The sequence below is a fragment of the Telopea speciosissima genome, chromosome 10, assembly GCF_018873765.1.
Source record: "Telopea speciosissima isolate NSW1024214 ecotype Mountain lineage chromosome 10, Tspe_v1, whole genome shotgun sequence".
In the NCBI taxonomy this organism is placed as follows: Eukaryota; Viridiplantae; Streptophyta; class Magnoliopsida; order Proteales; family Proteaceae; genus Telopea; species Telopea speciosissima.
The window spans coordinates 45908801-45919205 of record NC_057925.1 but is presented as its reverse complement, the minus strand read 5'-3'; the positions used below and the strand labels follow the sequence as shown (position 1 = coordinate 45919205).

Here is a 10405-nt window from a genome sequence, read left to right as displayed (position 1 = left end):
TATCGACCTAGAATACATCCCAAAAGCATCCTTAGTTTTCAAGGTTCCCCGTTAAGCTTGGAATTCATTAGCCTTTTTCACATAATTCTACTAGGAACAATAAACAGATTTTAAGGCTAATCCAAATGCCATGTTAGAGTTACAACGTGTATGGTCAAATCCTGCTCCGTTAATAATGTTCATGAAAACCTACATTTTTATTTATCCAAAAAAAAAAAAAAAGCCTACATTTTTATTTGGATAAATTTGTTTTATTTTTCAAGACCAATTACTTACAAATTATGGTTTTGTTTTGCAGGAGCACACAAGGGCCCAAAGCACGAGGAATGCTCAAAAGAATTCAAAAAGCCAAGCTATTAGGTCTCACAAGTCACAACCGTCAACAGCTAAATTGACTGGACATTAAGTATAATTGCTGAAACAGAGACGAGAATCTTGGCCTTGTTCCTATTCGATTTTTGTGGGATATTCACTTCTTCCTAGAACAATTTCAATCTGTTTGTTATCAAACAATGTAGACAGATGATATACATAGCTGAACACTTGCGGTTCATGCTCGTTTAAGTAACTGTAAAAAGGATGTAAACAGTGCTGATGTGTTTCCTTTGCTGTTTTAGCTTCTAATAAATTCCTTTTTATAAAAAAATTTAAAAAAAAACATTTAAATCAATAAACTTTAGGCTGTGTTTGGTATGTGTTCTTGGAATGTATTCTAGGTCGATTTCGCATTCTCATATGATAAAAACTATTTTTATCATTTGAGAATGCGAAATCAACTTAGAATGCATACCAAACGCTGCCTTAGTCAAACACCAATTTTACCTTTTATAAATAATAATATATTATAATTAAAACAAATTGATAAAAGAAAAAAATAATTGATCTGAACACTCCACTGGAAACTCATAGAAGGCCACAAGCATCATCTATGAGGCTAAACAATTCCTTGCTACTTTCAGTAATTGATACAAATTCTCCCACCCAACATTGGATATCCAACTAGATCCACAAATATGGTCAGAGAAAACATATTTGGGTACCGCCAAAAAATTTTCAAATATAGGGCAAGATTAGCTATGGAATGCTAATATGGAACACCACTGCAGCCTTTCTCCCATCTTTCATTCCTCTAATCTGTTTTTATCTGTCAACCAAAACTCTCAGTCATAGGGATTTCTAAAGTTTTTGAGGAGGTCTGGGATATCATAACCCAGCATATCATCAACGTCTTGTATCATCTTAGGCTTCAATTTCTCAAACTTATCAATGCTATAACCACTCAAGACCTCCCTAAAGTGCTCGACATTTGGAAAATCTCCAGCTGGTAGATGAAACTCCCTTTGCACCTGCTTAAATAGAACAGATAAGGTCAAACACAAAAAAGAATAAGAAAAAAAATCAGCACAAAATGGAAAAAATAGACGTTTTAAATGCAACCAAAGACCTGGTAGATACAAAACACAAGAATATGGGGGTAGGAAGGGGTGAGAGATTTTCGAACCTTTGCAAATTCATCTTCGAGATTATCAATTAATCGCTGTTGGGTCTTGGCTTTGCCCATTATTGCAGGCATTTCCTTTCTAAGATGGCTGATAATGTAGGCATGAATCTTAGCAGCTCTTGCACGTTTTACAAATTCATTGATCTGAAAATAATTGATATCACTAAACTCTCACTTGGATTGATGTGTAACAAAGTCGCGACAGACAAATCATATGTTTTTCCATTTCAGAAGTGAAACTACATCAAAATAAGAAAAAGTGAACATACCCGGCGATCGCAAGCCTTTTTTGGAATGTCTTTTAAGTCCAAGAGAAGGTCATCCTGTTCTTTCTCAAAAAGTTCTTTACCAATTGGACCAGAAACTGCTTCATTAATTGGTTTGTCGTTGAACGAGCTGTCATGCCAGAAGTTGATTACATTAATCTTTGCATAATTTTGTCAAATAAAAAACTAGGGTTAAGGAGAACCGAAAAATATAGGGAAAATGACCTCAATTCAGTCTATTACTATAACCCATCGGAAAAATGGTACCTGGTAAGCAACTACCTTGAAACTAGGACCAATCTATGCAATACTGTACATTGGTATGGCTGGGCATCTGTTGTATTCTTTTATGACCAATGCCCTCCATCGGCACATCTTATCTGACAATCCGAACATCAAATTGGCTGTATTCATCAACCTTTCCCATTATTCCTTTGCCAATCCAAGCATCCAAAACCACTTTCAGCATTATGTGAATCATACATAATGCTGAACGGAGGAGACACGACCTTTACATTCTGGTTCTTCATCAAGGAAAATTTTTGAAAGGATTGTACCTTACCGTCAATGGCAGGGAGATACAGATATCGAAGGGAGGGGAGATCAAAGCCTCTTCTTTGCAAGGTTGAAAAATCAAACTCATCAATAGGAAAGAGGAAGAAGAACTCTAGATAGAAATAATGACCCTTTTCCTCATCTTCCCCAATGACCATATTTGGGGCTAGCACTGGGACAGCAAAGATCTGAAGTCATATATCAATGTTCTTGCAAATGGAGTGGTACTTGAAACGGCCCAGACCACTGCTCAATGTCTCACCATTTGGGATAACATCTAAACCATTTTAAGATTGGTAACATTATTATTCATGGAAAATATCCAATAGGAAAAGCGGAAAACAGAGGAATTTGCATACAGTTTGAGGTAGAAAGGAGCAGGAGAATCCGGAGAGATGAAAGAATTGGGTTATGCTAATGGAGATCACGTGAGGTGGGAATATAAGAGTTCTCTCTTTCCCAACGGCAACATCCACAGTACATCTTCGTCGATTTTCCCCTGTTTTAAAGTCCTAAAACTAGAAAATAGAATTCAGACTAGTTGTTGAATAAAGTGGATCAGAGCACAATAGTCGACAATAATGGACAATGGAATCGACAATCTCCGGCTAGCATGAAGAACTTGACATCCAAACAGCCAAAACCCTAGGGATTTCTGACTGATCTGCTGGCAAAGGTTTAAAATGGATTTTACTGAGATTTGATTTCCCTAAATCAGATTTCACAGTTAAATGATTCTTGATTGAGGTTCCCGATGTCCAAAGACAAGGAAAGAAGACTGGCTGGAGTGAAGAAAATTGCCAGAGATAAAGCCATCAGTCAGCTTCCATCTTACATTGTTGACCATTGTAACAACCGTGTTACGTACATCAGTCATCAGATCCATGTTGTAGCAGGGATGCATGAAAACAATTAAAAAAGGGCAAAATGGAAAAAAGAAAATAAAATTGACACCTGCCATCAAAACATACGGTATTGCATACTTTTGCCTGTAGCTTTAGGAAAGTAGCTATCTGCATTCCAATTTTCCAACACTGCATAATTTGGCCCTTGAAACTAATGGATTGAATATTGAGGTCATTTTCCACAAAATATTATTCCTAAACCAATGTTTAGGTGGAAACTTCATGTGTGAAGAGGGAAATAGCCGAGCAGAAGTTTCAGTAGCCTTTGAGAAGTAACCAACAATAGATTCACACATAACTCCTAATCCTTTGAAGGAAATCTTAAGAACTATAAAATAAAGTTCCTTAACAGAAACATAAAACGAACCACGAAGTAATTAACTACGAAGAGTGCGGAAAAATTCCAAACAGTCAATTATATACTACATAATTTTGTTAGGTGTCAACCAGTAAGTGGGTTCTTCCTATTTCATTCTAGAGCTCCATATATTGAAACAAGAGCCATGTATACTTCCCAAAAGTAAAGAATTTCCATATGATTGTTGGTTGGCAGAAAAAAAATTTATAAACTCTAATAAACACAAAATAATCTTAATGAGAGATTAAGGCATACCCTATATAAACACGCATGACCTCAGGAGTATTCAAAACTTTACCAAGTGACCACATCAATGCACCATAAACTCTCATCAGCTACAATGTAGTACCATGATACAATCCAGCAATAACGTCAGAATGTTTTTACCAAAGATTACTATATGAAAGTAACTGTCTGCTGGTCAATGTGAGAAAGAATACCAGCTAAGGGAATAAAACAGTCAAGAAGCCTTACCTGTTGAGTATCAACTTGATCTGATTTGTTTAGGACCACACGTATCTTGTCATCATGACCACGTAGAGATCCAATCACACGCTTGAACTCATCACTGATGTCAAGTTTATGAGGATCAAATAAAAGAAGAATGAGGTCACATTTCGCTGCAAACCATGATGTAACACCAGTAAAATCATAGCTGCGCTGTGTTCGTTGCTTTTCTCCAGACAGGACTCCAGGAGTATCCACAAAAGTGATGTGATCCAGCAGCTTGTAACATGTAAAAGAAATGTAAGTTTCTATAAAAAACACCAAGAAAATGTCTAGTAATAATAATTTTAGAATAATCACTCACTGGATGTGGCATTTGGGAACATTGAAATTTTGACAAGAATGCTGTCCCAAATGTTGTGAGACCACTAAAGGGCATGTCTGCTTGAACAGCAACAGTGTTACCCGGAATACTTCTCTCATCAGGTCCTGACTGTGTTTAAAAATACAAAAAGCTAATGAACAATGACGATATGAGCAAATCTGACAAATATATAAAACACTAAACTTGAAACATTTAGGTGAAGAGATAAAATAAAATAAAATAGATTTTGATAAAATTGACTATTCCAAATCTGAAAACCATTTCAGATTGCTAACTAAAACCAATAGTTGTCTTCATTAACTTTGCAAGACTTCCAATATATTTGCACCAAAAGATTGCACAATATAAGCTCAGACAATAAAAGAGACCACATTGGAAGAAAAACTCTTTGAGAAATTGAATGGTTTTACATCATGATGCCAATCCCACACCCTTATGGAATCTATTCTCAAGTAAACTCACGAAGCCTTGCCCAACTACTTGGAGTTGGCTACATGAATTGCTACAGACATCCGTCTCTATTTACACCCGATCTAGCTATTATATCAAAAGTTCTAATGTTACTTCTCACCATTTCAATCTAGGCCATCTTCAGCCTTGCTGTAATATAGGTACAAGGGTATATTTGTCCATTAGGGTTTAGTTGGTGTTGCCCTAAGGGTATAACTGCAACTTGTATCTCATAAGTTTTATTATAAAATAGAGAGGGCTTGTGTCTCATTGACATAGTTCAATTCCCCAAAATCCATCATGGTATTAGAGCAGAGAATCGACATTGGGAACCGAACCCTAATGAAGACCTAAACTTACTGCCGCTCTCTCTTGCAACTCCACCTTTGTTATTAGCCCCACCACCCACCGCCACCTCTCTCTCTCTCTCTCTCACCACCGGCCACGTCTCCCTCGGTTTTACCACCAGGCACCACCACTACTTCTTCCACCGCCTTGCCTCTCCTCCTTTTCCCTTGGTGGTAATTTCTTTCCCACCAAGGGCTCTTCCCTTTTTTATGATCTAAATCTCCCTGTATTTTTTGGAGATTTCTATGTGGTAGGATCCTTTTCTTTGTTACCAATATCTCTGTGTTCACCAACCATATCAGACGTGTCGACTGCATCAACTGGACAGGAAGGAGTAGTCCTACAACATGATTGCGACTTTCCTTCTTTCCCTATGAGCTCTGTTAAACTCGATGGGAGCAACTACTTGATGTGGTCTAGATCTTGTTCTCTTGTTATGGGTTCCCATGGTCTGTCTGGCCACCTTACAGGGGATTCTATTAAGCCTGATATTGCTGGTCCTGCTCTAGTTAAATGGGATACTAACAATTGCCTTGTTATGTCGTATCTCCTCAACTCTATGGATACTACCATTGCCCAAGGATATCTTTTGTAAGGCTGCAAAGGAAACCTATTCCCAAGTTGGTAATGATGCCCAATGTTATGAAACCAGGAAGAAGATCCATAATCTACAACATTTGAGTTATCATTGTCCCAGTATTACTCTACCATGAGAGGTATGTGGCAAACGTTGGACTTTTATGGTCGTTTTTCTGCCACCTGCGATACAGATACTATTGCTTTCAGAAAGTGGGAAGATAATCTCCATGTTTATGACTTTCTTGCTGGAGTTCGACCAGATTAGGGTGCATGTCCTTAATAAGGGCACTTTCGCTACTCTTAAGCAAGCCTATGCTATGGTCTACTCTGAAGACAGCCACTGTTACGGTTCATCCTGTACCCATGGAACGTTCAACTCTTTATACTGGTCCAGGCACTCCATCTCGTGGGAACTCTTACCATGGAAACGTTCCTTGTGCTACTGATAATTTTGTCCTTGAGAAGGCTCCTATGAAGTGTCATTTTTGTGGGAAGGAATGCCATACTAACGACAAATGTTGGAATTTACATGGGCGTCCTCCTCCTTCTCAAGGGCGTGGGAAGGGTCATCCCACTGGTCCTGCTGCCCATATTTCCACCACTGAGGATTATGTTACCCATGCTCCTCTCTTCGAATGAGCTCCACCATCTGCATCGACGGATGACCCCACTTGAGACTTCATCATCCTCAACGCCATTTGCCAGTACTATTTCTGCCACTATCTTGCCACCGCCGTCGGATCCTTCTCCCTCTACTCCAACTATTTCTTTCAGTGGCCAATATGCCTCAGTCATTTCTATTCCTTGGATAATCAACTCAGGTGCCACCGATCATATGACTGGTTCTCCTTCCTATGTTTCCCAATATCATCCTTGTCAGGTAACAGTAAAGTTCGTGTTGCTGATGGATCTCTCTCCTCTGTTTCTAGCAAGGGATCCATCAAGTGTTCCCCAAATTTGTCTCTTTCATCTATTCTCCATGTCCCTAATTTCTCTACTAATTTATTGTCTATTAGTAGTCTGACAAGGGATTTAAATTGCAAAGTGACATTTTTTCCATCTCATTGTATTTTTCAGGACTTGGAAACGGGAAGTACGACTGGCAATGGTAATTTGGATGGTGGTCTATACTTGCTTGAGAACTCTCCATCATCTTTGACTATTGTTGCTTCTCTTCCTGGTTCGTCTACTTTTGTGTTATCGGAGTTACATAGATGACATTGTCGTTTGGGTCACCCTCCTTTAGGAACTTTATCTAGACTTTTTCCTGATTTGGTTAAACAATGTAATTCAAATAGTTTCTTTTGTGATGCTTTCATTTTTGCAAAGCAAACTAGAGCTGTTTACCCCATTTCTGACAATAGAAGTTTATTTCCGTTTGGTGTGATACATTCTGATGTGTGGGGTCCTGCCTGGTGTATGTCTACTTCTGGTTTTAAATGGTTTGTTACATTTATTGATTGTTTTAGCTGCATCACTTAGGTTTATTTGTTACACCAAAAGAGCGATGTATTTTCATGTGGCTGAAAGAAAGAGTCAGCATCTCTTTGAAGTGACACATTCCCTCATGTTTGCCATGTCTATTCCTCCATAGTTTTGGGATGATAAAGTCCTCCTAGTTACCTATCTTATTAATTGAATGTCATCCTGTATGTTGGCATCTCGCTGCCCTCTTGATGTTCTCTTGGGTTCCTCCTCTTTTATTGTCCCACCAAAGGTGTTTGGTTGTGTGGTTTTCACCCGTAACCACCATGTTTGTGGTAAGTTTGATCCCAGTGGCCTCCAATGTATTTTTCTTGGTTATTCTGTCACTCAGAAGGGTTACAAGTGTACCATCCCTCAACGCAAAAGATGTATATCACCATTGATGTGGTTTTTCAAGAATCTGAGTCATTTTATTCTCCTCCTACACCTCTTCAGAGAGAGTCTTATTCTAGGGAAGAGGTATTTATTAATCCCATGGATACCCTTATGGACGATGAAGAACTCGAAGAAGGTACAACAGGGCAGGAACAACAGCCCACGGTTTAGACAGGGCAGGAAGACCAGCCAGTTCAGACAGGGCAAGGGAAGCAGCCCACGGTTCCACCAGGGCAGGAAGAGCAGTCGGTTCAGATTGAGGGGGGGGAGCATCTACAAATTACTTCTCCTTTGAAAACTTTTGTTTGCACTCGAAGAAAGACGAGTTAAAAGCAAGTGACTAAGATCACCACCATCACACCTAGCCAATCGGCCTTATCGGATTGTTCCCACTGTGTCTGGTGAGTTCCTTCCTATTCCTTCAAGTGATCAAAGTCTTGATTTACCAATTGCTGTTCGTAAACCAAGTAGAACATGTACTCAACATCCCATTTCAAACATTAGTCTCATATCATTCTCTTTCTCCCTCCTTCCGTACTTTTGTTTCTTCTTTGTCTTCTGATTCCACTCCTAACACCTAGCAAAAAGCCTTGGCTAACTCAAGATGGAAAGAGGCTATAAATGAAGAAATGAGAGCTCTTGGGAAGAATGACACGTGGGATCTAGTACAACTTCCTCCAGGAAAGAAACTTGTAGGTTGTAAATGGGTCTTTATTGTAAAGCAAAAAAGCTGATGAAATAGTCGTTAGATACAAATCGAGATTGGTTGCTAGAGGATTCACACAGACATATGGGATAGCCTATCAGGAGACTTTTGCACTTATGGCTAAGATGAATACTATTAGAGTTATTCTCTCCTATGCAGTCAACCGAGGATGGGACCTACAACAGTTGGATGTGAAGAATGCATTCCTCCATGGTGAGCTTAAAGAGAAGGTATACATGGATATTCCACCTGGATTTGCATCTAAGGAAACTCATGGGAAGGTTCAGAAATTAAAAAGGGCTTTATATGAATTGAAACAGTCTCCCAGGGCTTGATTTGGTCGATTTCACAAAGCCATGGTGTCCATTGGCTATAAACAGACTAATACAAATCACACTTCGTTTATTACGAAGACGGATAGCTATATTACAATCTTAATTGTCTACATGGACGACATCGTAATTACTAGGAGCAGCATTGATGAAATATTCCACCTGAAGAATTTTTGGGAACAGAGTTTGAAATTAAAAACCTAGGAAGATTGAGATACTTCCTTAGTATAGAAGTGTCTCATTCAACTCAAGGGATTTTCCTCTGTCAACGGAAATACACCCTTGATCTCTTATTTGATACAGGAATGATGAATTGTAAGCTAGCAGGCACCCAGTTGAGCCTAATTCTCATCTCAGGAGCAAAGATGGTGAACCAGTTGACCAAAGCAGCAATCAATGGTTGGTTGGAAGACTCATATATTTGTTCCATACTAGACCAGATATAGCCTTTGATGTTAGTGTGGTCAGCCAGTACTTGCATGATCCTCACTCATCACACTTGGAAATCAAGTATAGGAACGTAAGATATTTAAAATCAGCTCCTAGGAAAGTTGTTCTCTTCTCTTCACACAAACACCTCCATATTGAATCTTTTACTGCTGTCGATTGGGTTGGCTGCCCAGATGATATAAGGTCTACTTCTAGATACTGCACCTTTGTAGGTGGTAATCTGGTCACCTGGCAAAGCAAGAAGCCAGCAGTAGTTGCTTGATCCAGCGTAGAGGCAGAATTTCGGGCCATGGCCCAGGTAAACTACTCTAGCTTCAAGGACTTGTTCAAGATTAAAGAGTTTCAGTGGAGATGCCTATACGCCTATACTCTGCCTGCAAATACGCAATCAGCATTGCCCATAATCCGTTTCAACACAATCGAACGAAGCATGTTAAGATTGATCGTCACTTTATAAAGAAGAAGCTGGAACAAGGAATTATCTGCATCCCTTTTGCCCCATCAGAAAGTCAATTAGCTGATGTACTTACTAAGGGACTGAGTAGTAAAAATTTTGTTCCTATTATTAGCAAGTTGGGCATGATTGATATCTATGCACCAACTTGAGGGGGAGTGTTGTAATATGGGTACAAGGGTTCTATGATTATGAATTTACACGATCTGATATGAATATCTGACTACATATTCTGAGTTTGAAACGAGGTTGAAGCCCCACAACCAAGCTGAAGAAGCGGTATAATGAGGCAAAAGCATAGTTCGAGAACTCGCGAGATCTCACCGAGTTTCTCGGTTTTTCGAAATCCCGAGACGAGACTGCCTACGAGTCTCAAAATGTCAATATCTCGCCCCGAGATCTCGGTTTGACATAGGAAAGTGCCCATCTAGGTCCTTTATATGAGTGCCAGATCTCGAGATCTTCGTGGAATCCTTGGTATACAGACACCTATCTATGCCAGGAACCAAGACAGACATTTATTTATGCCTAATATCATTTGAAAATCATTTACTTAAGATAGTATTAATAAATAAGCAAATATCCCCTATTTGAATCCAATAAAAATAGTTAAAAAATAAAATTCCAAAAGGAAAAAAAGTCAACCCCCCAGTTCAAGAACAAAAGCTGGATTTTCGACGGTAGGTGCAATTTTCAACTTTCGAATGTTGGGGTTTTTCTCAAATCTAAAAATTTCATAAATCTTATTATGGTAAAACATTGCTAAAAACCAAAAGTGCGGTAAAATATTCATTTGTCTTGATGTCCAA

General features: G+C 38.8%; 1 protein-coding gene across 2 annotated transcripts in view; it reads right to left on the bottom strand.

The window, feature by feature from the left end:
* Positions 1 to 825: 825 nt before the first annotated feature.
* The window catches only part of LOC122642668 (EH domain-containing protein 1-like), a 39662-nt gene continuing 30082 nt past the window's right edge, over positions 826 to 10405 (bottom strand). For both annotated transcript variants that reach the window (XM_043836212.1, XM_043836213.1), the window contains exons 11-16: positions 4397 to 4525; positions 4060 to 4311; positions 3841 to 3920; positions 1771 to 1897; positions 1502 to 1645; positions 826 to 1346 (exon numbers count right to left, since the gene is read on the bottom strand). In XM_043836212.1, the coding sequence (XP_043692147.1) occupies positions 1161 to 1346; positions 1502 to 1645; positions 1771 to 1897; positions 3841 to 3920; positions 4060 to 4311; positions 4397 to 4525 (918 nt within the window). In that variant the 3' untranslated portion in view covers positions 826 to 1160. The remainder of the gene's footprint in view (positions 1347 to 1501; positions 1646 to 1770; positions 1898 to 3840; positions 3921 to 4059; positions 4312 to 4396; positions 4526 to 10405) is intronic.